Genomic DNA, 24,544 nt, shown 5'->3' on the forward strand with positions numbered 1-24,544 from the left:
TTAAATGATATCAAGTAGTACATTTATTTCAGATAGTAAGTCAGCTTCTGACAGCGAGATGTATTAGAATATAGTCTCTGAAGGTAAAGGATGGAAGGACGGCCTGTTGCTCAAGAGACCGAATGTCTGTACAGTGCTTGGCACAATGAGGTCCTGGCCCTTCACTGGGGCTCCTAAGTACTCCAGCAATAGATGTATTAGGCTTGAGGAGAATGGACTGCATAAACAGTTTGGAAATGGCGTTCCATGACATGGGCTAAATGACACCTAAGCAGCAGACTTAACCTTCTAAGCTCTGCAAGAGAGAAGCTTGGTCCGGTAGGTCTTCTCCAACTCCAGTTTTATGATTCATTCTCCATCTACCCACCCACTCGGTGCACAGTTAAAGCAATGTCCACTCATCCTGCTGCAACATGGTGAGCCTCTACGAGGGATGATCGATCCCACTTCAGTCACCACATATAAGAGGGCGGAAAAAAGAGCAGCTGGTCTCACCCTCCTCTACTCCAATAATAGACTCGGTATCTGGCAGGTGCAGAGACTCAACACCAAGGCTGGGCTGAGAGTTCATGGAGATGAGATTCTTACTATGCACTGTAGATTCTTCCAGCAAACTGCTGCCCATCAGTGACTCTGTTGTGGAAAAAAAACCAAAACAAAACAGTAAACCAAAATTCTCATAATGTCACTACATAATGACACATAAGGTCACTCATAATGACACTACAACATACCATGCCCGTCTCCAAGTCACACAGACTTCTTTCCTAGAAACCTACTTTATCTTTTCCCATTCTTTGGGCATCCAGTGCTCCAATGGATGGTAACTCCTGTATTTACTGTTTTGAGCCTCAGTATGGCAGGGTCTCATGTGGGTTTGGATTTCTCTTTAAATAGTTCAAATTGTAATAAAAAACCAAGGCATCTTGCAACAAGAATACATAATGATGGGCACAAATTCCATGTGAAAAAAAAATACCAGATTCACATTAATTTTGAAAACAATGAACCTATCTGCCCCTTGACCACAATACAGAAACACACCTTTGTCTTCTATCCTAGAAAAGGGTGGAGTGAGCAATCCATCCACATCTTCAAGAGGAACAGTCTTTTATTCCTTACTGGCTTGTGGTCTCATATTTTGAGGACAAACATCTTCCATTTCTCTTTGACCATCCACTAATTCTTCCCTGTACGCCTTCCCCACAGTGTGTCCTCCCTTCCTTACCTGGCTGTTCCTGCTCTCTGCTGCCATCTGTTCCAATTCGGGAGTGATGTTTCCTCATGTGCACATTTCTGCTACCACTCTGGGAAAACGTCTTCCCACAAATTTGGCACTGATGGGGCTTCACTCCTTGGAGTAGAAGGGGGAAAAAATGTCCCAACAATTACCAAATTTGGAATAAAGATCTCATCAACCAAGAAGCCAATAATACTGTTGGAGCTGACACCACTGGTGCTAATTATCAGTGAATAAAAACAAATGAGAAATATTCCTGTTTCCTGGAGTGCGATAAGCTTTCAGAACAGAAGAGGTTTAGGTATCAGTACTGCCAGTTGTTGGAAATCTCAAGTCTAGAGAGCAATATAAAGTCTTCAACTCTGATTTATGAGAGGGAACAAGTTATTTGGAATCTCTTAGTCAGTGACATGGAAATATTTACTGTCCCATACCTAGAATAAAAGGACCAAAAGCAAGGAAGCAGAGGCAAGGAAGCTGTCTCCTGCCACCATACAACAAATTGCAGCACCTGGTTTACATTACTGAGCAGAGACTGGATGATGACTTGTCACTGTGAAACCATTTCCATTTTACAGAGCAGTCTACCATTTCCTCCATACAAGTATGATGTCCATACATGTGAGCTCAACAGCATGGTATCCAAGAAGACGGGAAAGAGAAAGCATGAAGAACTTGGGTAGTCTCAAATATTACTACCCCAATAAAATCTCTCCTTCCTCAAACAAGGCACATGCATTATGTGCTGATGATATTTAAGACAGATCAATCAAAATAGAAGGCAGAAGCTTTGAAACACGTGTGAAATAGATGTCCATCTAATGCTTTGTCCAACTACAAGTATGTAGTATTAAAAAAATAAAGGAGAACCCTACCCAGGGCAGAAACCTACTCATGAGAGATTTCAGATGTGAATGGCTTTGGTTAATATATAGAGGTGCTAGGTCCTCTCTTTTAAGTAAGAAAATGGCAGCTATGGAAGAGATATCCAACTTTTGACATTTTAGAAACAATTTAAAAACAAGTTTTAAAAATGTAATTTAAATCTAGAAACATGAAATTTAGAAACAGTTAACAACAGAAAAAAAAAAAATTAATGGCTACAGGCACCACAAAGGAAGTTGTGAAACACTATGACCTGTAAAAACCAGGGGATTTTTCTTAAGGAAATAAAATCAAAGTCCTACAATACAGATCTTTTCTCAGATAGGCCACAGAATGTCAGGTGAAGACTCTTACCTGAGTGGACAACCAAATGTTTCCGAAGGCTGGAGTATTCAGCAAAGGAGCGACCGCATCCCTGTGCCTCACACAGAAAAGGTTTTTCCCCTACAAGGGAAAAGTAAGTTCTTAGATTTTGGGATCACAACTTGATCTGATTGTCCAAGTCCCTCTGAAGATGTCTATTGCATTCTCCCTTTTGGCCTTAGGTGCAACAAGTTCAACAGAAATTACACATATGCTTCCTAAAGCTTTTAAAGCATTCTCTTCATCAGCTTTGAAGTAGAAACACTGATGTTCTGAAATATTCTTAGATCATCATTCGCTGAAAGCGAACCAAGGGTCCAGTGTTTCTAAATCGATCTTCCAAGTATGTAAATACCAAAAGAGTAATTTAAAAGTGCCTGGACTATGATATATCTTCTATATACAGTTCTTAACAACCAGCTCTCTGCTTCACACACTCCCAGGATTCTGTTCTCTTTCTGCCTCTCAGTGCCAAAAATTCCATTAACTGTATTTCCCTTCATGTCAGATTCTATACTTTATTTCAGATCAGGCTGAACTTGGCAAAATCCCATGAGAGATGTGTCAGTCATTTATATTTATCCATGGAGGAACAGGAATTCAAGGCACAATTTGTTCTCATAGGCTGAAATTCGTTATTTTTATATCTCTCCACAGCTATTTTTGTATTTGTCTAAATGATGAAAAATTGGGAGGTGACCACACTAGTGCAATGCAACATAATTATCTGTTCTAAACACCCTCTTAATAAAGCCTTAAAAAACCTAGAGATAACTTTTGCCTGCAACATCCCACTCAATATACTATCTTTAACACTATGATTTCAAGTCTTCAGCTAGACCACTGTATCAGAGTAACAGCAAGTCCACAGGAGATTAAGCAAGCTATTTTAACTAATTTATTGTCTAACATATATTGTCTAACATAGCTCTTTCAGAGTAAACTTGTTTTTAAAGTTGTTTCTACTGTGATTTTGCCTTTAGAAGTCCTCTCCCCACAGTTCATTTCTCAGCTTCCTATCTGCTATAGCATTCAACAGATCTGAGCAAAAAGGATCAATACAGCATGTTCTGATTAGTGTTACAAAGCTGAAATACGTGGCACTGTACCTCCTGCCTTGTTATAAATATTTAAAACTTGGAAGAAAAACTACCATTAACAAAAATAACAGCACACAGTTCCATCTCTAAGAAACCCTACATCTATTTATACCTGCAGTTTTGTAACACCTTTGGTCTGATCAAACTTGTAACTGCACCTCATCAATTTGCAGCTAGGAAACTTATTATTTACTCCTCCAGAAGCTACTACTTTGTTGGCTGCAGAACACTCACTCTGTCATGGAGGACTCTGCATGTGTCAGTTGGGCCTTTTAATGTTCTCTGTGCCTTGGCTGGGAGCTTTAAGTGCAAAAGACAACTGTAAAAACTATGGCTGCTGTTACTACATGTTTAAGATTTTATTATTGGTATACATAATTTTTAACTACATCCCAACATCTGCCCCCCAAACCATGTGTCCTAGCTAGACTGCAAATTCTTTAAAATAGCAACCTTTTTCCATGTGTATCTACAAAGCACATACCACACGGCAGCACTTAAGTAAAGCAGAAGGCATAAACAGCTGCTGGCGGCCCACATAAACTATGATTTCATTTTACTAGGGAGGCCTTGTGCTCCTGCAGTTGTCAAGGCTATTTTAAAATGTTAGCTAACTGTCATGCAAGCCTACCTCCCTCGGCCATCAGTAAACCTCTAACAATATTCTGAGAGGCTTGAAGTGGCCCATTTGTGTAAGTGGTGTGATAATCCTGAGGCTTAAAAAAACCAACCAAACCACCAGGATATTCACTATGAACTTTGCTAACTATTAAACTGCTGATGATTTCAGCAGTAACTTGTGTGCCTCCCTCAAGCAACTTTCTAGAATAAAAACACCTAAAGCACTTTCTGCAGTTTTCAAGACTTTGGCTGGTACACCAACTTCTAAAAATATTGACAAAGCAGGATCAGATTCTCCAGAAGAGACAGCATAAACAAACCATGTATAAAATACAGCACTGTGAAATAAAGGTTCTTGTTTTATTTAATGTCAAAAGCTGAGCATGAGTTAAGAGTACACAGGCTCCAGCATATGGTACCATCCCGAATTAGCATGAGCACAAACAGAGCAGTTTGCATGCCAGAATGCTGTCTTCAATTATCGCCTTTTCCTACTAGACTTTGCTGCTATATTTTTGCTACTCATTCCACTGAATTTCTCACTTCCCTACATTTCCCAAATGTAGTCATTCTACAAGCAGCACAGGTAACGTAAGCTAATCAGATCCAGCTAGATGTCAGTACAGCTGCGACTGTGTCCGCCAGGACTCCACACTGGAGAAATATCTAAGCTATTGTGCCTTTCAGGAATTTAAAATAGTTTCTTCATAAAAACCAATTTCAGCAGTCATGTTCACAGACTGTTCCCCTGAGAAAAGTCTATTTTCTTCCCAAAACAACACACACCACTCCCTCCATCAAACCACTGGAGGGGGAAAGGGAATCTTCATCGCATGAGTACAGCATCATCATATAGCATTTAAAGGGTAAAACCTGTGTGGAATTTTATAGGATAGTAAAGAGGGTAAGTAGTTGATTAATTTGACCTATAGTTCAATGTGAATTTCTAGAAAATGGACATTAATGTAGGGCAGAGATAAACAACATAAGATTCTGAGAAGTTTGAGGATGGAGGAGGAAGTGCTTTATTCCTCAGTAAAGACCCCACCTCTGCAGACCACAAATAGGTGAGGTCTAAAACACACCAGTGTGAATTCGTAGGTGGTTCTTCAGGTTTCCAGCTGTTGTGAACTGTTTCCCACAGCCCAGCTCCGTGCACACAAAGGGTTTTTCACCATTGTGAGTTCTCATGTGCACCTTCAGCCTCTGCAAGACGTAGAAACTTTTTCCACAGCCTTCTGCTGGGCAGGTGAAGGAGCGGTCGTTCCTGGAAAGCAACAAATCAGCTGTTTCATTACCAGCCACTGCAATGTATTTTTTGTGAACACTCAACTTCTTTTTTTGATTAAATAAAAGCAGAAACATTTAAACTAAAATGAATTATATCAGAAAACACAGAGACTCAAGCAAAGTGAATGACCTAAGTCCTAAGGAACTAGAGTATGAGTGGTCCACTGTAAGTATTTGTTCAGGTAGTGTCTTTTCATCATATTGCCTTGACTACTCCCTACCCAGAATGATTTAGTAAATTGGTGCAACAGATTATACAGGAGCATTGTGGAATTTTAGTCACTGGAGGATCAAAAATGACTGTATGTGTTCATATAATATATGCAATTACTGCTGACCCTGTCTCAGGGCAAGATGATGGCCTCATGTCTGTTGGAGTCCTCCTCAGTTTTTAAGCTTCTCTTCTACAGTTTACCTTAGAGACTGCCAGTTTCGTATCTAAAAGAGACTAGGGTGATTTGCTAGATCAAGCAAGTTTGTTCAAGGATATATAAAAGTATGATAGCAACCTAAAAGTTCTAATGTTCACTATAGCATAGAAGCATGCTCTTTATCGAGCACCTGTTAAAATACAAATACTCAAAACTGATCACTAACAAGGACCTCCAAAAATCATCTAAATTTGGTCATAGTGTTTCAACATAAATGACCCAAAGCTAGCAATAGGCCTAGTATTTCCAAGAGTAATACCACATTTTCACAGCCTGTCAATGTAAAAAAAATAATGCTATCCCAAAAACAGAGCACAGTTTTTCAAAGTCATGACAAAATACAGCTTTGTTCCACTCACCGGTGTGTTTTCAGATGATACTTGAAGTGAGCTGGCCACACGAACGTCCGATCGCAGCCCTCAACCGTGCACTTCAGCTTCCTTTCCACGCGAGATAAATGAGGAATGGGGCTGGAGTCTTTCGGCTGCCCATCTCCTGAGCAAAGATGAACATTTTCACCTGGAAGAAAAAGCCCAGCAAAATCTAAAAAACATACGGATTACTACAATGTGTCAAATTTAATAGATAAAACCAGCATAATACATGATACAGGACTGTAAAGCAGGTATGTGCCTTGTTACTAATTGTTTACCACATCCTAGATGGTGCTGCCTAACCCATAACAGACTTGGAAACTTTACCAGGCCCATAATCTATTTCCAACAAACTACCTGTATCAGATCAGCTGCTACCAGATCAGTCTTATCATGAGAATAGAAAGCCAATGCATCAAAAATTATAAAAACAGTCTCTCTATTAATATCAACAAACTGATTTTAAGTATTAGCCAGGATAACTATTTTAAAAAACACCTTAGCTAAAAAAGACACCATGCATTTATTTGCATTTATTTATTAAAATAATTAAGTCACAAAGCATGTGACTACATCCAATTATGTATTCTCCAGAAAGCTGATCTCCAAACCCTGTGGAGCTAAGAAGTATAAATTACAGTATGCATTAAAAATAGACACTTGAAAGTGAAAATGAAAGCTGAAATAAAAGCAGCTGCAGTCAGAAGGAAGATACTCCATATGTACCAGAGAACATGGGGACTACAATGGAACTGCTGGATCCACTGAAGTTCATTCCCTGAGAAAAGCAGAAGAGCCTGTTTATATTGCAGAAACATTACATGACTGTCCTGTGTAATTCTGTCACTGATGATATGAAGACATGTCAGAATAGATTAAAAGCAAGAGAGAGTGAAAGAGAAAGGAAGATACAAGCTGAAACTACAAGCCTTGTATGGAACATTCAACTTTTGAGACAGGAGGGTATTTCCTACCATTATTGCTTGCTTTGGCATTCTTAGCGAGCTGTGCCCGAGTGGCAGCAATTAAACTGTCATGGGCCAACTCTTGCACTCGTAGGAACCACGGAGTACTGCTGTCTGTGCTGTCATGAGAGAGAAAGTCATTCCCAGAATCTTCTGCTTCATCTTGAACAAACACCAAGTGCTCTGCTGGAGACCCCAACCCTAGAAACAAAAATAGCTTCATGAAACAGAAGGATAATGTAACAGAGGGAAATTTCTTTCACTTCCCAGAGTCTGGTGTTTATGGCATAGACCTAATAGCTGCACTGAAAAAGTTTTCACTGCATTGTGAAGCTGCTGATGATTAAATGCTCCTGAAATATCCAATAATGCCCAGAAAAATTTGTAATCTTTCCCATTCAGAAGCAGCAGGGACAGAGCTGTACTTCTACCTCCTCCATTCTGCTGTCTGAGACATATACAGCTGGATGACAAACAGAAGAGTTACCTGCTCTTGTTAGGTTGAGAAGAATAAATGAAGTGCTGTCACTGGGCTGGAGGTCTTGCAATAAACTGGAAGTCTCTGAAGTTGACAGAAGTTCAGATGGTTTTTGTACACTCTGTGCCCTTGTTTCCTCTCCATCAGGGCCCACATTTACCTGGAGACTTCTCAAGACAGCAGATGAAGAAACATCCTTGGAAGAATTAGTGTGGCTTGGAGAAGTGAGATCTCTTTCATCATCTAGTGAAGAAAGTAAAACCAGAGTAAATAAAAAGCATAAATATACTATGACTAAAAGATGCCTAATAAGTTATTTTTCTATAAAAAATAAAATAGAACTTGAGAGAGATTGGAGGAGGAAGGAATTTTCTAACTAGTCAGACTTCACTGTTAAATGAGAAAAGTTTCAGTCACCCTCCTGCACTTGTTTCCCCATCCCTGGAATATCTTATCAGCAAGAGGCAGTTGCCACCATGGCACAGCGAAAGGGCACACGCACAAAGATCCTCCACAGAGATTTTACCTGGCAACATGAGTCTGTTGCATTCTGAGGTCTCAGTAACAGGAAGGAGAGAAAGACAGGTGATGTCTTTTGGTTCCGATTCCACCAGCCCCTGCCCCAGTGGAATAGAAGTATTCTGAACAAACTGAACCAGCAGCTGAAAAAAGATACTGAAGATTAGGTCGAGAGCAGCACAAATAATTTAAAAAGGTAGGAAAACCAGTCCTTTACCCCCTAATGTCTTGTAGGAGACAGTGAATATAATCCCATGAATACACATCAAAGCAAATGGAAGCTTTTCAATCTGCACTAATGGCAAAGGAGAAATTGTTTGTATTTGTCATCTCTGAAGTACCTATACAATTCTCATTTCTTTAACCTACAATAAATAGGCCTGGATCACTATGGACTACTCTGAAGGCTACTTAGGCTACATTCCGTTTTATTTAATCTTTCACCAATATAAATTTTACCAATATATGCCATGTTTTAAGGCATACATTCCTTTTTAATTCATCTTTTACCACCTGATGTTTTACCACCCTCCAACCTTCCAAGTAAATGTTTTCCATGCTCAGCCTTTGGCACAGTTTTTAAAAAAAACCCATTGTTTTTAAATACTTAAAAGTCAGCCTTTCTTAAATAAAAAGCAAGCAAAAGTCTAGTTGCAAAGATGTCTAGCTAATAGCTATTCAAAATAGGCAGATAATGATCAGAGGAACAGGGCTGGGATGACAAGAGGGAGAACACAGACAGCCTTATCCATCCAAGTCAGCTACTCCTAGGACCAGCAAAGACAGACCATTATAGCCATTGTCCTTAGTGTGAACCCCCCCCCCAAGGGTATTCAACAGAAGAAAAGCTCTTCAGAATTCTATGCAAAATAAGGGGAACCATAGCATAAAGAGGTATAGGACTTATATTGGGATGCACTCCCTGGGGAGGACTTTGGGACTGAAGAAGAGGTTTGGTGGATTGCACAGGACTTATTATGCATTGTTTAAGGGAAAGGCCAAAGGCAGGAACTGTAAAGGATCAAGGTGGATTAGGGCAGAACAAACACAGGAAAATGGAGAGGGGAGGATGAACGAGGCCCATTATATATACGCAGAAAATTTGTCAGTTCAGTTATCTGGCACAGCCTAAACATCACTGTGCATCCTGTCTAATCACTAAAATCCATTCTTAACTATTCCATGTGTGATCCCGCTCTCTAGAGTGTGTATGTGTCATATGCCAGTGAACTCCAAGCCAGACTGGTTGGTAAGCATGAGAGGTACGGGGACACATCCTAGAGAAACCCATCAAGGTTGCCTCTAAGCAGCAACCCTTGGAAATGGAATCAGGCACTTTGTGCTGCCTGTGCTTATGTGGGTAAAGCTACAAGCATCCTACTTGTGGCCCTCACCTGCACCCTCCCCCTGTGGGCTCCATTTAAACTCAGCCTGTGCTCCTTAGTCCCTTCCTGAGCTGCGTTGTAGGTTTACCTGTCTCAAGCCCCTCTCCTGGATAACTCTCAGACTTCTACTGCATCAGTGTCTGCAGCCCCATCCCCTGCTTCTCCCGACTGGACTCTCTGGAAGGACCCTGGACCTGATTCCTCACTTTACCTCATCCAGAGCTGTGGATGGACCCTGTTTCCAGCACCCAACTCTGCTGGCCTTGCTCAGGTGCTGCAGGACTGTGCCCTGGTCAGTGAGGGCACAGCCTGGGCTGGGCTCACCCTTGGCTCCCAGCTCACCCTCCTTTAGGAGCAGCATGTCATCGCTGACAATTATGAAGGTAAAAATTAAGTCTTGGACTCATTCATTCAGATGGCAATATGCCTCCAAGTCAGACTGCAGTTTGAAAGGTTAGCATTTTTTCCACTTAGGTATAAGATTATCCAGAGACCCCAGTCTGAAGAGGGAAGTATTTTTATTTTGTCAAAATAATAGAGAGGCAATAAGAGACAGTCCCTTCCCCAAGGCCATGCATTCTAATTTAAGATTAAAAAACAAGAGAAAGAGTAAGAAGATAAGGGAGTTAGGAATAACAGAGCAAAGCAACCAGACAAAGAAGCTGGACTGAAAAATGTGAGCAGCAAGATAGTTCAAAATTACTGGACTGCCTTTCATCTTCAGTCTGTTCATGACCCCTACTCCTGCCTACTCCACCACCACAAAACACTCCCTTATTTTCATACAGAAAGCCTTAGATAAAACTTTCCTCCTATAACAGGAAAGCTTTGCTTCAAACCCTCCACTTCCACACAGCAATATTAAGCCACTAGGGAAAAGCAAACTGCAGCAGCCACAAACAGATGCCTGAAAGAAAAGAGATCCTTTTAGTTTTCTGTGTAAAGTGGTAACAAGCTAGTACAGAGAATTAAAAGGGGGCAAAAGAAGCGGAAGTAAACAAAAGGATAAGAATCATGCTCATTGTTAAAATCTGGAATAAAAGCCTTTCCCATAAACTAAAAGCAAATCAATCATCAAATATATTCCAACTCTACATCAAATAATTCAGAGAAAATAAAAATTTCATGTTACACTTGTATCTTGACAGTCAAGTACTTTCAGAAACCTTCCTTTCTGCTCAAACTCTTTTAATACCTTTTTGACAGCTACAGCAACTGCAATATGGGAAAAAAAAGACTAATTACAAACACTGTGTGCTGCTTTCTTAAGTTTCTTTTAATTTAGTTTTGCAGCTGAAAGCAAATAGGAAATTGTAAGGGTATCTGGTAATTGGCTATTCAGCATAAAAGACAGAGTGGGAATAGAGAGGTGATAAATTAAATGTGCAGATACACAAACTCTAACAAACTACAGATAAGAGAGAGTAACAAAGACCAGAACTCCTGGGACATTGATGGATGGACCTTTACAAGAACGACTTGAATGTGACCTTGAAGAAATTCAACCAGAAACTTTGTAAGAGATAGGAACAACATGATCGTGGAATACTGGAACACATCTCATAGGCAGGAGCAAACTTCTTATGGGATATGGGAGAAATCTGGGACTGATTAACTGTTACTAAGATGTCTTAAGAGGAGGCTGTAGGAATGTGAAAAACTTATGGATGTTTAAGGGAAAGAATCAAAGGCGGGGAAAGGGAGAGATCAAGGTAGATAGGAGAGGAACAGCCATGGGGAACAGGAAGGGGGTGGGGGATAATATGGGTCAAGCACACATTAGCACGCTGCAGGTCAGTACGCCATTCTGTCACTCAAGTCTATCCTGTCTTCTCAAACACTGTTTGCTCCTAAATAGTTTCCAAGTAGGATCATCCAGTTGACTTCAAGGTGGGCTAGCCTGTGAATAGGAGGAAACCATAATCTGGACCCCAAGATCCTGGTCAGAAGCCTGATTAAAAAGCCCAGGGCCTGGAGATAGATACTGGAAGGACTTAAGGTCTGGCAGAGACTGGATACATCCATGATCGTGAGTATGCATGTTCAGCTGAGAGAGGGCATATGTGCGATACACTTGCAAATTTCACACCTGATTACCTGACGAGTAGGAACAGAATTAGGCCATTTGTGGTCTTTCTGTTCCATGTGAATGCTATTTGTGTTTGTGGGTGCCTGTAAAGGTGCTGTCCTGCCATGTGTTAAGTGTTTGCAGCCATACGTGTCTGTACTGTCTATGTGTGCGTGGGGGCATAACTGCAGTTCAGACTCAGCCCCACTTCTGCCTGCACCTGGGAACAGGCCAGTGGTCTCCAGTCTGAAGGACCAGGAGGGGAGGAATCTCCTGGATGCTACAGTTTGTCAGATCTCATAACACTTAATATCTGGCATCACAAACAGGATCCAGGTGGGCTGTAAGCATTCCTGAGATGGTGACTATAAAATCCCTATGTAAGGAGGTGACTGATCCTTCTACAAATATGGCCAAAGTGCCAGAATTTGTAACCAAGCAGACAGTACATCTTGGGGCACCTGAGCAGGAATAGTTAGGAAAACTGAATGTACAAATTATTAACAGAACACAAAATGAATTACAAGAGTTGTAAAGTGGCTTTACTCTATAGCCAAGATATCCTGTGGAATTTCAAATAAATTTTAGTATTAATTGCAAAAGAACATCCTCAACTTATAGATTAAAACTTTATGGACAAGATGTGAGCCATACAAAGAGAATCTATAAGCCTTGGAGGGACAAAATGAGAAAAGTTCAGCTGCATCTTGCTATAAAGAATTTTATTTTTGTCCTTGCCATACCACCTTCTTAAATATAACCTCCTTTTATTCCTGCTGAAAGATCACATAACTCTGAAAATCCTGTAAGTAATATAGACAGTGTATGTACTAAAAATGTAAAATATTTCTTGGCTCTTATCACTAAACAAATAACTGTCATCCCTGCTGGTCAACAAGAGATGGTTGGACAGGATTGATCCCCACAAGCCGTGCAGAATGCTTGTGTTACCGAAAAGCTTGGATAATGCCCCTGACCTGAGAGAGAAAATAAGAAGAAAACAACAATATATCTGTTCAAAGAACTGGGAACCCCTCCTAGATATCCTAAAAATAACACAAAACACCACAGAAACAAATTAAAATATGGCCATCTGGGATCCATCTGGTTGAAGTTTGTGTCCCATAACAGACCCCCTTCATCAGATGATTCAAAAGCCAAGAAGTGTCAGGCAGCTGTTCTGTTTATGGTGAGGGTGGCTGGGGAGGAACAGGGGGCATGGCGGGGGAGAAGGTTGCTCCAGTACTGGCATTGAGATCTATCCTCCTGCTGAACAGCTAGACTAGACTCTGAGAGCAGCAAGGACTATGTTTTTAATTGATACTGTTTCTGTTCTAAATTAATCCCATGAACCACTACAAAATAAAGAGGTCGAAAGAACATTCAATAGACAGAGAGGTGTGGAGTGGAAAGGAGGGACTGGAGCTGAAAAGTGTGGAGGGCAGAAGGATGCCCTCCTCCCATACAGCCTCTGGGAAATGAATTAATTCACAAGAGTCTCTCCTTGCGAGGTGCTAACGAGAAAGGAGAGGCTAAAATATCTCCCACCTCTCCCTTTTCAATACCCAGTTCAATTAATAGACCAGAGCTGTAGTTCACTTGGTTGTGCCAGAGCTACCCCCCCAACCCGACAGCAGAAAGGCCCTGCAGTGCACCAGTGCGGTGGGGGCGGCTGGAGATATTTGCAATTGTAACAAATCACCCTGAAGGCTTAAAGCATGCAAAATGCAGATCTTATCAGCTCCCTGAGGAATGCTTGCAATACAGCTTTGGGGGCAGGGAGTTCAGAAGAAAAAGCAGATCCATCTGCCTGTACAAACTGTCTCCAGGCAGTTTTGTAACTTCCTGGGAAAGGATGCACCTCTACTCAAGTATAATACTAAATATCTACTGGCATGTTGGTGGCTTCTTTAGGGATAAAACCAGTAGCAAAGAAGCTTATGCAACCCGTCCGTAGTGCTTTCATTAATATTATCTAGACATTACACAAATACAGTTAGCTCCTAATTAATACCTTTCTCACATGGCAGGGGATATGAAAAAACATCTGTGGCTGAGGTGCAAGGCTCAGAAGAGGATATAAAATCATGATTGACTTTCAGACACACTTGAACAGCTATTTGGGAAGGTGTAAAAGAGGTATGTACCAGTTTCACATCAAAGGAGCAGAAAATAGTACTAACTTAACACTCAACTTTCACAATCAGAACCAGAAAGAGGGTGTGTATAGATTTGGTAATCTGCAATGCAAATTAATCCAAATTTGTAATACAAAATAGCCTTGATCCAGAGGAACACTGTTTAGAAAACAGCATCTATGGAAAGGATGCCCTCTGCAACCTCCGTAGCTTTCACGCATCAGGCCTTTTCATACTGGAGAAAGGCCTACCCTGTTCCGGGCTTACTGGGAAGGAGATCTAACTCTGGTCTGCAGAAATAGGACTGTTATGTAAACATGCCTAATTAACAAACATTTGACTTAAGTTGAGAAAAGACAAGGCTCACTTACAGCTTCTATGTGAGGAATGAGGGAAAAGTATTCCCACTATTCTGGTCCTTGGCTGACAGAAATAATCTACAGGAATCCACCCATGCAAAGACTGAAGTAACAGAGTCCCCCACCTGAGAACCAGGAGAAAATTCGGTAGCAGTTACGAAATTCCAACCACAAGACAAGGGAAAGGAACTCCTTGCAGCCTATACCAAGGCTACTCAGGGCTGCAATGAATTTGCAGCTACTTTACCTGAATAGTAGGATTGGAAGGACTTTGGCTGCTCTGTTAATTAACAAATTACAACTTCACCCAAGCTACGACTAATTACAAGCCTATAATCCACATTCCCTTTGGAGTACCAGTTTAAGATATTTGCTGTATTGCATATGGGCTGAAAAAGGATAGAAACAGAGGATTCAATAAAAACAATTCTATTTACACCTGTGAACTTCCCCAAAAGGTCCTTCATAGCAGTACTAAATCCTCTGCTTTAGGACCTCAGCCTTCTGAGGAGGTAAACCAGAAAAGCAAAGATACAAAGCAATACAGCCCTCTGCACTTTTAAGTAGGGGAACATACAGATACCTGACTAGCAGCTGTCAGCCTGAAACAAAGGCAAGAAACAAGAGAAGTAATAAATTGAAAACACTGATACAATTGTGTAAAGCGTAACAAACTGCAGACTTGTATCTAGCAAATTGTAGGTAAGAGTAACAAAGCACAGAACTCCTCAGACACTAATCAATGGGCTGCTGCTGAAATGAAATGTTGAAGAGGCTCAACCAAAACATTTGTAACTGGTAAGAAAATAAAATTGTCTTGGGTTACCTGAATGGGTCTAACACGAAAGATCAAACTTACTATCTGATGTAACAGGGACTGCAGGACGTGTAAAACTTATTAGACAATGATTAGGGAGTGGATCAAAGGAGAAACTGAGTTAAGGAGAGAAAGAACCATGGCTAGGGGAGAGAAGAGACTCCAATCATATGTTAGCTGGCTGTTGGTCAGTACATTGCTGTGTCCGATCACTGCAGTCCCTTCTATCCACCTACTGAGCATATTCCTAAACATTCTCCCCACAAGTGAGTTCACTGCTAGTGAACTTCTAGTCTAACATATGAGGAGAAGGCAACCACAGCCTAGAAAACCCAAGATTGCAGCCAGAAACTGGCTAAAAAGCCAAGGCTTTAGACCTGGCAGAGACCAGAGACATCTGCGAACGTGAGTACGCATGGGAGTGAAGGTACAGATATATTCCAGTTACAAACTTCTGTGTTGTTCATGCTGTTTCTGTTCATTTCTTAAAGACCCTTCAGCTATGTATGTGTTAATCTGTGGCCAGTTGTGTGCACACACACACACACATCACTGCAATTCATGCTCGGCTGTGCCACTGGCTGAACCTGGTGATGGTCCAGCAGCCTCACGCCCAGCAATCAGGATCCCCTGGGTGCTGCTGCCTACCACTTCCACCAACTGCTTAGTGGAAACATGAGTACTTTAAAAACAGAGCTGGCTGATGCTAATAGAATTATCCAGGCTCTCCAAAACTGAGTAAAGTCAATTTGGTTTGAGGGAAAGAAGTAGTCAATACAGTAATTTATTTTATTATTGTAACAGAAAGAACATCGTAATAGTGAAAAATATAACATCACAGTATCACAGTATGTTTGGGATTGGAAGGGACCTCAAAAGATCATCTAGTCCAATCCCCCTGCTGGAGCAGGAACACCTAGGTGAGGTCACACAGGAACATGTCCAGGTGGGTTTTGAATGTCTCCAGAGAAGGAGACTCCACAACCTCCCTGGGCAGCCTGTTCCAGTGCTCTGTCACCCTCACTGAGAAGAAGTTTCTTCTCAAATTTAAGCGGAACCTCTTGTGTTCCAGCTTGATCCCATTACCCCTTGTCCTATCATAACCTGAGAACAGGCAAGATAGTTGGTTGACACTTGAAAGGAGAGAAAAAGGCCTACAATATTCTTTAATTTTTTACCGTTCAAATCAAAACACGGAAGCATTAGAAGCTGCCACTGAAAACACTTTGAGAATTAATATGTAAGCAGCAAACTGTGTAAAGTCACTGAACAAAAGTTTTATGTGTTGCCCATAAACATTCCTGGGAACCAAACCCAGCTCACAATTGCTCACCTCAGGTTTGGATTCTAACTCATCCGATAACATTGATTCAAGTGTCTGATTCCTGCAGCTGTCCTCAGCAAGGCACAGTTTTGGTTTTTTTTTAGTTCAGAGAGAACAATACTCCGTGCTTATTCTCATATTTTCCTAAGTGTAAAATGGTACAGTGGTCCTCAGCAAGAAGCTGTGTTGTGCAAATACTCAATTTAACCTAAAACAACAAAAAAGGAAATATAAAGAGATAGGAATCAAAAAACAAGAGCAATGCAAAAAGAAGTGAGCAGCTGTTGCATGTAACTCGAAAAATACACTTTGAAGTGCTGAGAAAACTCATTTACCCAGGTTCCTGAATTTCTGTTGTCATTGAGTCAGCAAAATAACATCCCAACACTGCAAATTTAATTTTCAAAGGCTCTACACCACATTTTATTTTCAGTAGTTCACTTTCAATGGAAAATTGAATTGTTTGTCCTGGAAACTTATGGGATCAACTGAAAATCACAGAGTACGCAAGAGAAAATGAGGCTGAACTCCCACCCTGCAAAACAGTAGAATTATCCAAATTGTTGATGAAAGACAAATATACACAAACAAGCTGTCACCAGGAAAGCTCTGTTTTTCCTGTCTGTTGTTATGTTTCTGATTATGAGAAATATCTTGTGGAACACAGGTAGGTTAGAAGTGACTTCACAAATACCCACACAATGTTTGCTCTTTTAGCTACAAGAGAAAATGAGAACAAGCTTGTATGTATTTTTGCCTGCTGGGAAAGCACTCACACACTAGCGATGGGAGAAGAAAGTGAACGACATACAGCTCTTCCCCCACTTCCATCACAAATCTATTGACTATATTAAAAGATAATGAGAACAGTGGATCAGCTAACAAGAGAACCTAAAAGCCTTCCTCTAGTACTCCTGACAGCAAGCGTGCGGCACGGGATACTCAGGATACACACAGGAGCCTCGCCTTCGGCTGGGAAGGGGCAACATAATGCACACAGAGAAGGCAGCGTAACTCAAGACCACCGCCCGCCAGCCGGGGCTCGGGAACCCCCGCTGCCCCTTCCAGCCCGCACCCAGGCGAGCCCCGGGAGACCCAGGGGGACACGAGCGGAGCTGCCAGGCCGGGCTGCCCACAACCGGGCCGGGAGGGCACGGGGGCAGCCTGGCGGACACCGGCCGCAGCCCTGAGGGGGCAGAGCGAGAGCCCCCAGCGCCGCGGGCAGGGCGGGCGCCCAGGGCCGGCGGGGGCGCACTTCCCTCCCCTTACCTCTCCACCCCCCTCCGCGGGCAGGTGCGCCGCCCTCCCCCATGGCGGGGGCCGGCCCGTCGCCCTAAGGGGCGGCCTCCGGCGGCGGGGAGGGCCGGGCCGCCCGCCCCCGCCCCACGGCCCGCTCGGCTCCCGTGCCCCGCAGGGGGCGATGAGTCCTGGGGGAGCGGCCAGGCCCGGGCCCCCGCACCCCCCCGCCCGCCTTACCGGCATCTCAGCCGCCCGGATGTGACGGAGCACCCAACCGGAAATGCCAAAGGCCCTCCGCCCCCCCTCCCCCCGCATCTCTATGGTGAGCCCTGGAAGGAGCGCCGCTCCAGTTCCGGCCGCCGCCGGGGCTCAGGGCGGCTGCGCGGGGCCTTACGCTTGGCCCCGCCCTTACCGGCCGCCCGGGGGCACCGCTGCCGTTGGGTGCCGCTCACCCTTCCCGCCGTGGCGCTGCCGCGGTGCCTGCCTGCGCCCGGCCTTCTTGAGGAGCCCACGCGGGAGTGAGTTTATTGTTGTTTCCCTCAGCCCCCGTTACCAGGGCCGCGGTGTCTGCTGCAGCCTGACCCCTCTCAAAACAACCTTTTGATATGGAGAATGTTTTACAGGTGAAGATTATGCAGGAAGCTTAAGGTCAAGTTCAACATTTAACTGCTGAGCTCCTCTTCAACATAATGGAACACAGAAGACGCGTTATTTCAGTTTGGTGCAGCACATGTGGAAACACTGGCTTCCTGCTAGGACAGTGGTTTCTGTTTCGGCTTTGTTCTGACTTGGTGGGTCTGTTCTTGCAGCTGGTGATGGAGAACTCCTGAGTTCACAGCAGCTCCCAAACGACACAGACTAAGTCACTAATGTCAGAAACGTACATGTCTTAACAACATACCTAAAAAACAAGGGACTGAGTAATTTAAGAAGCTTGTACTTTGTTTTCTGCTCATTAGCTTTATCTTGGTATCTGTAGGTCAGCAGGACAGAGCTCCTGAAGCAGCAGGGTGGCAGCTTCTGGTCTGAACATCAGCTGCTAAACTGGGGACCTTCAGGTCCAGTAAACTCTAACTTGGTTGCAGCTAGTCTGTAGTTTGGAGCCATGTGTGATTCCCAACTCCTGTGCCAGAACAGCTGCTCCTGGGATGGTGTTGGTGCTGCTGAGCAATGAGAATCCTGACAATATGGAAGGAACCCAAGGGGGGCTGTGGAGGCTGGAAAAAAAACAGGTTCCCCAGGGCTCTGTTCTGATCCATGGTGGACTGTGCAAGAACCTGTGGTCACTTCCCAAGAAATGACTGTCATCATCTGTCTGTGAACTGCTTTGGAATGCTTTCCTCTTTTCAGCCTCTCTAAGATGTGCAGTATGGCTCCCCTACCTTTCAGCCATTTGAAAAAGTTGATTTCCAGCTTAAAGATTCATAGTTATCCCCATCAGCTTTAAATGTTCAGCAAGTAGCTTCAGTTGTAGAGCCAGCCTAGTGCTTCAGCAAACAGACCATTGACCTGCTGGAGCCACCCAGTAACTCCCCAAAGTCTGCAGGCAAGTTACATGCATGTCTTTTTCTGAGGTATTATCCCATCAACGTGCAGTCACTGCATTAGTACAACAAAAGCCTGTACTGTGCAATGAATTCTCAGTCAAACTGAAGCACTCTTCTGATGTTCCAGGCAGGGAAAACTGTGATTCAACACCCAAAATCAGCCACCTCAGAGACCGGGTCACCTCACTGGTTATGCAGATAGATTGAGTGGGGAACCTCACCAATTCTGGCATTTATCATGTTGGACTACTTGGCCATAGTTGTAATGACCTGAAACTTTAAACATGTATCATTTATTCCCTCAAGCCTACAGAACTGAAGGTTTTGAATTTTTTAACATAACCCCAATAGGCTGGAGCTGAATGAATGACTATGCAATGGTCACAGTAAAAGACCATTTCACCATGTTTATTATCACAGGCACGCCACATTTGCTGATCCAATACAATGTAACAAGGGCAATCAGAAATGCAGAACTACTAACCTCATAAACCCATGTTTTCTTGGTGCCACTTCAGTAATCCCAGGGCACTGAATTGTAAAGCTTGATTCTGTTACATTAAGAGACTTAGTAACCTCAGAAGTCCTTTGACTCATCATCAGCCCAACAATGTAGAATTGTTGAGTAGGTATTAAAACATGGAGACGTGTAGGCATATAAGTTCCTTTCATTTGCATCCTTCTAGGCTAGATGAGTTTGGCTGCTTCAGAGCTTGCATCTTGACTGCCTGGGGAATTCTGGTCTAATCTGACTGGGGAATCTGCAGTGGGAATAGCACAGTGCTTACCTGAGTTGTTTATGCAGGTCCAAATCACTGGCGCAGGTGTGTGAAGCAGCACTGGTCCCTGATGGGAGAATTGTCTGGCTGGGAATTTCCTACAGTCTCACTTTCTCAATAACATCTGCCCCTCTGGGATCCTTCCTGCTAATCAAGGAGAAACAGAAGACTCAGTCACATTTCCCTCATGACCGGATTCAAGAAAAGAGAAACAATACTGCTTTTTTCACCCCTGCTATGAGACACAGAAAATGGCTAGTCATGGAGCAGAGAGTAGTGTTTTAGCTTTGCCTGTTGATAAATCTCTTTATAATGGGACCCTATTCTGAATGCAAGGGGGAGCCTAAGCTTTATATCTCTTAGCACATCTTTTGTCCTTTAATACCTACACTCAGATATAACATTGTTATATAAACTTACGTGCGTTATTCCAAAACACCAGCACCACTCAATGTTACTTCACTAAGGTTTTTAACATGAGAAAACTTACATCTTACATTGCAATTAACTTCGCTTTGATGCTCAGCCTTTGCAGCATCGGTATTTAACAGATTTTTTAATTGTCTCAGAAGTCTGTACACGCAAAAGTTTTCTTCTCACACCTACAGCTGATGTTGGCGGGGGCATTACAAAACGGCTGACTTATAAGAAACTGAGAGACCTAAGGAGCGGAGCGTTTCCTCATGCATCCCCCGAGGCTCGCACCCCGCTCGGTCACATGTCGGACTCTCCGTGGCGCTTCGCTTTTCCTGCCCCGTCAGCGCGTTTCCCGCAGCGGCAGCCGGAACGCTGCTGAGGTAATTTCTCTGACTGGAAGCCGTACGTGCGGTCACAAACCTGCCGCCGCGACCCGGCACGCTTTCCAAGCTTTCCAGAACACGGGGCGCCCGGGGTCCCTCCCGCGCCTGCCCCCACGGCAGCGCCCCGCGCTCCCAGAGAGCGGCGGCGGCTCCGCCAGCTGCCGAGCCCACAGGGGAGCTGGCTTCGGAGCGTCGCCCCGCTCCCTCCCGGGCCTCCCGCCGCACTGCGTTAGGGCGGAGGAGCCGGGGATAGGTGAGGGAGCCTGCGCTGCCGGACCGGCCCCTCGGGGTGCCGCGCCGGTAGGTACCCAGACACTCCCGCCCTGCCGAGGAGCTGCACTCCTGCCCGCCGCTCGAAGCTCCAGTGCCGGGCAGACGCGGAGGCACGCAGACCCCGCCGCGAGGTGTCTGGAGCGCCCCGACGGGACAGGACTCCGAGTCAGCGGCGGCCCCACTGCCGGCACGGAAGGGTTAAGGGCTCAACTCCCGTCCCGGAGGCGGTTGGCCTGGCTCCGCCTCCCATTCGACCGATGGCACGTTCCATTTCCCCCGCGGGGTAACTCCTCCTCCCTCCGGCTCGGCGGCTCTCCTCGCTCCGCTGGAGCAGAGCGCGGCGCCGGCGGCGTGCGTATTCACACCCCCCTGCAGGCTGGGTGGTATGGCCCGCGCGGCGCCGCGCTGGCGGGGGGCCCGATCCACGTCTTCCCTCTCGCGCCCCTCCCCGCCGCGCTGGGTGGTGGTAGGTCCCGCTCCGCCCCTCGTCCCCCCCTCCGGCGGCGGCGCGGGTGGTGCGTCCCGGCAGCAGCCGCGTCCCGGCCGGCGCCCGCCCCCTCCGCCTTGTCATTGATGTTGTTGTTTTTGTCGCAGGAGCCGGAGGCGAGGCCGGGGCCGCCGCCGCCTGTGGCCGCCGCAGCAGCCGCGGGGCTCGGGCCGGCGCCAGGCATGTCGGTGTGCGGGGAGGCGGTGGGCGCCGGCTCCCTGCCCAGCGAGCTGGTCGTCCACATCTTCTCCTTCCTGGCGGGCCCCGACCGGCTGCGGGCCTCGGCCGCCTGCTCGCACTGGCGGGAGTGCCTGTTCTACCCGGCCCTCTGGCCGCGCCTCCGCCTCAGCCTCCGCGTCTCGCCGGCCGAGCGCCCGCGCCTCGAGTTCCTCATGCGCAAGTGCGGCTGGTTCGTCCGTGAGCTCCGCGTACAGTTCGCCGCCGACAACTACCCCAGCGGCGGAGGGGGGGCGGCGGCGGCGGGCGAGGGCGCGGCGGCGGCGGCGGGCGACGGGGAGGTGCCGCCGCTGTGCCCGCGCTGGCTCGACCTGCTGAGGACCTACCTGGAGCTGGTGCTGTGCGTCCTGAGCAGCGTCCGCAACAACAGGTACCGCTTCGGGCCGGGCCTGGGGGGAGGAAGGGAGGGCCGCGCCTCGCCTCGCCCGGCGGAAGCGTGCGGGCAGGCGGCGGGGGCAGGCGGAGCCCCCTGGGTGGCGCGGGGCCGCGGTCGGGCCGTCCCGTCCGCAGCCGGCGACGGCGCCTGTGGGTGACCCGCACAGGCCGGTTCGTGCTGGGGCTGCGCCTCTGCAGCCGCGGGGCGGGGGGACACCCGCGCAGCCGGCGGGGCTGACCCGGGCTGCTGCCGCGGCCGCCGGCTGAGCTGAAGCGGAGGCGCGCTCCTCCAGACTACCGATTTTTGTCGTATTCTGTAGTTTGATGGAGAAAATGAAGGCAGACGCTTAGCTGGCAAGCGGCTGGTCAATATGCGAACCAGATGTAGCTGTAGTAATCAGAATTACTTCGTCCTTTTGAAAAAAGGGGGAATGCAGCTCACAGGGGGCAAGGGAGAGCTGGGAGTTTGAATTTGGTGCCTAATGAGGCACGTTTCTCACTTTAAAATGTAAGCCTTACTATGGACAGGCTTTAGAGCTCTTATGCATGACTGAAAAATAATTAATGTCTTGAGAAATTATTAAAGGAGTTAAAGTTACAGCACTCGTGTTCTTCTTCAGGCAAAGGGATGGAGGAAAATATTTTCACCATTCCAACTGTGAGGGTTTTTGCCATTGAAAAGCTGAACGTGCATGCCAGCTCTTGTGTTTGTTACCTACTAAACTGAGGTTTGGCTCACTTTTCACCAGGAGTAGGGGTTTATTGAAAAAATATTTCAGATGTAAGGCTTTCTTGACCAAATTGAATTTAAATGGTAGAAATATTTTCCCATGCTTTGGAGTTAAGATGTGTTTAGAGCCTGCTTTTTCAGACTTACCTTGGCAGGGTAGATAATCTCCTCGGGCTGGAGTTCTTTAAGATGAAAATAAGTGCATTCTCTTTACTGTGTGTGGGTGTGATCAAGATAAATATCTTTTTAAAAAAGATAATAATCAGATATCCCGATATATGGCCTCTAGTCAGCACCTAGGACGGGAAAGCAAGGATATTGCAGTTAGGTTATGATGTGTTTGGAAAGCTATGTAGATTTCAGGATAGGAAATGATTAATATTATTTTTCCTCCGTGTGCATATAGCTTCACCCATCAAGAAAACAAGAAGCTGCAAGTATTTTGGGGTATCTTTAGGATCAATTAAACCTTGTGGATGGCTTTTGGAAAACTGTCTGGACCTCAGTCATGGTCTGATCACTGCCTCTTGTTGATTCCGGAGGGAGTAGTTTGAGGCCTCCTTGCTTTTTTATTTTGCATTGTAGCAAGAGAACTTTAAATTGAATTCCTTGTTGGTTTGCGATGAATGCAAATGTGGTGTGTGCAGTCTCGCTTTCGGTTCCGCTGCTCTGTTGTGCCCAGCAGGTACTTCCTGCGGTGCAGCTGTGATGGTCGAGAGTTATAAACCTTACTGCTGTAACCTTACTGCATCTGAAAATGGCTCCTTGGTCTGGCCCACCTTCACCTTAATTTATTTCTTGCCCCGTGAATCCTCGGTGTGCAAATCATGATCATCTGTCTCAATCGGTCTTCTCTTGTCTTTAAGGAGCTGTTGAATATTTGGGAAATCCAGCTAATGTCATAAGTGGAAAAAATGTTGAAGCTATGTTGGTGATTATCTGATCTGAGACAACTATCACCACGTGGACTTGGAATTTTAAAATAAATAGTATCTGCAGGAGATGTTGCCTGAGGGTTTTGTTGGAAAAACTAGAATGCCTTTTTTTTTCTTTGTCTCACTAAAATATGAGGCTGTCAAGATTTAATGTGTTGTGAGAAGGATTTTGGTAACTTTTGAAAAAGATTTGTTCTCTGTGGCCTTATCTGAGACTCGTACAAGGACACTTGCTTTCTAAAGTTCTTTTTACAGATTCTGCATGCACAGTCTGGCTCAGGGCTGCAGTAAAATACTGTGTAAAAGTAGCTGTTTCTCACACCTGTTCTCTGGCAGGTCACTATAATTTTGGTGGTAAACTAGAGGTTAAAAGTTAGCAAATTTGATAGGAGTTGGCATTACTGTATTTCCTTGCTCTCTTCAAATCATTTGCATCGCGCTCTTTTGTTTTGAAATGGATAATGTATAACTGGGGAACACAGGATACCTGGTTATTACAGCAGACTTTTTTTTTTTAGTATCTAAAAAATTGAGGGGGTTGATTTATATTAAAAACTTGACCTTTTATTCAGATTTACTTCCTGAATAGACTCTTTTTTTTTTCCCTTGAACAGGTATTTAGTTCATTTTGATTTTGTTTTTCTTTCTAACGAGGTAACTATTGACAATGGATCAGTTTGCATGTAGAACACTGGTTTTTAGCTCTTTAAGTAGTTTAGAGATTGAAACGAGGTGGGAAGGAACATTAACATGGGCCAGATAGCTGCTTAGTCCTTACTGTGACT

The 24,544-nt window shown here is 44.8% G+C and overlaps 2 protein-coding genes and 1 long non-coding RNA gene across 12 annotated transcripts in view; 2 read left to right on the forward strand and 1 right to left on the reverse strand.

Annotated features, from left to right (window-relative positions):
- On the reverse strand, window positions 1–22,175 carry ZNF410 (zinc finger protein 410). Of its 9 annotated transcripts, none has more exons than XM_065063983.1 (11): window positions 22,046–22,175; window positions 19,932–20,069; window positions 16,367–16,565; window positions 8,274–8,409; window positions 7,757–7,990; window positions 7,279–7,470; window positions 6,290–6,449; window positions 5,295–5,476; window positions 2,480–2,569; window positions 1,229–1,354; window positions 1–633 (listed from the first exon to the last, which is right to left on the reverse strand). In XM_065063983.1, exons 3-11 carry the CDS (start codon window positions 16,397–16,399, stop codon window positions 449–451), a joined length of 1,338 nt encoding a protein of 445 aa, XP_064920055.1. In that variant the 5' UTR covers window positions 16,400–16,565; window positions 19,932–20,069; window positions 22,046–22,175; the 3' UTR covers window positions 1–448. The 9 variants fall into 9 exon arrangements, with proteins under 9 accessions (XP_064920055.1, XP_064920058.1, XP_064920057.1 ...); XM_065063986.1 differs by having other exon boundaries at window positions 19,932–20,066; window positions 22,046–22,158; XM_065063985.1 differs by lacking the exon at window positions 22,046–22,175 and adding an exon at window positions 21,031–21,230.
- LOC110358706 (uncharacterized) lies at window positions 17,911–20,358 on the forward strand. Its single transcript, XR_002413385.2, has 2 exons — window positions 17,911–18,114; window positions 18,220–20,358. It is a non-coding gene; the product is annotated as an uncharacterized LOC110358706 (long non-coding RNA).
- The window catches only part of FBXO33 (F-box protein 33), a 20,753-nt gene continuing 16,809 nt past the window's right edge, over window positions 20,601–24,544 (forward strand). The window contains exons 1-2 of one of the 2 annotated variants that reach the window (XM_065063975.1): window positions 20,601–20,719; window positions 21,590–22,089. In XM_065063975.1, the coding sequence (XP_064920047.1) occupies window positions 20,606–20,719; window positions 21,590–22,089 (614 nt within the window). In that variant the 5' untranslated portion in view covers window positions 20,601–20,605. Of the gene's footprint in view, window positions 20,720–21,272; window positions 21,462–21,589; window positions 22,090–24,544 lie in introns of those variants that run through there. The other variant, XM_065063976.1, reaches the window with a different exon arrangement.

Source organism: Columba livia, chromosome 5 (genome assembly GCF_036013475.1).
Source record: "Columba livia isolate bColLiv1 breed racing homer chromosome 5, bColLiv1.pat.W.v2, whole genome shotgun sequence".
Lineage (NCBI taxonomy): Eukaryota > Metazoa > Chordata > Aves > Columbiformes > Columbidae > Columba > Columba livia.

Bases quoted from the DNA above. Each gene is read 5' to 3' on its own strand.
- ZNF410 (XM_065063983.1), bottom strand. From the start codon at position 16,399: ATGTTATCGGATGAGTTAGAATCCAAACCTGAG. The intron at 6,450-7,278 runs GTAGGAAATACC...TTTTTCTTCCAG, and splicing joins TGCCAAAGCAAGCAATAATG to GTGAAAATGTTCATCTTTGC. The intron at 634-1,228 runs GTAAGGAAGGGA...TTTCCACAACAG, and splicing joins CAGAGAGCAGGAACAGCCAG to AGTCACTGATGGGCAGCAGT.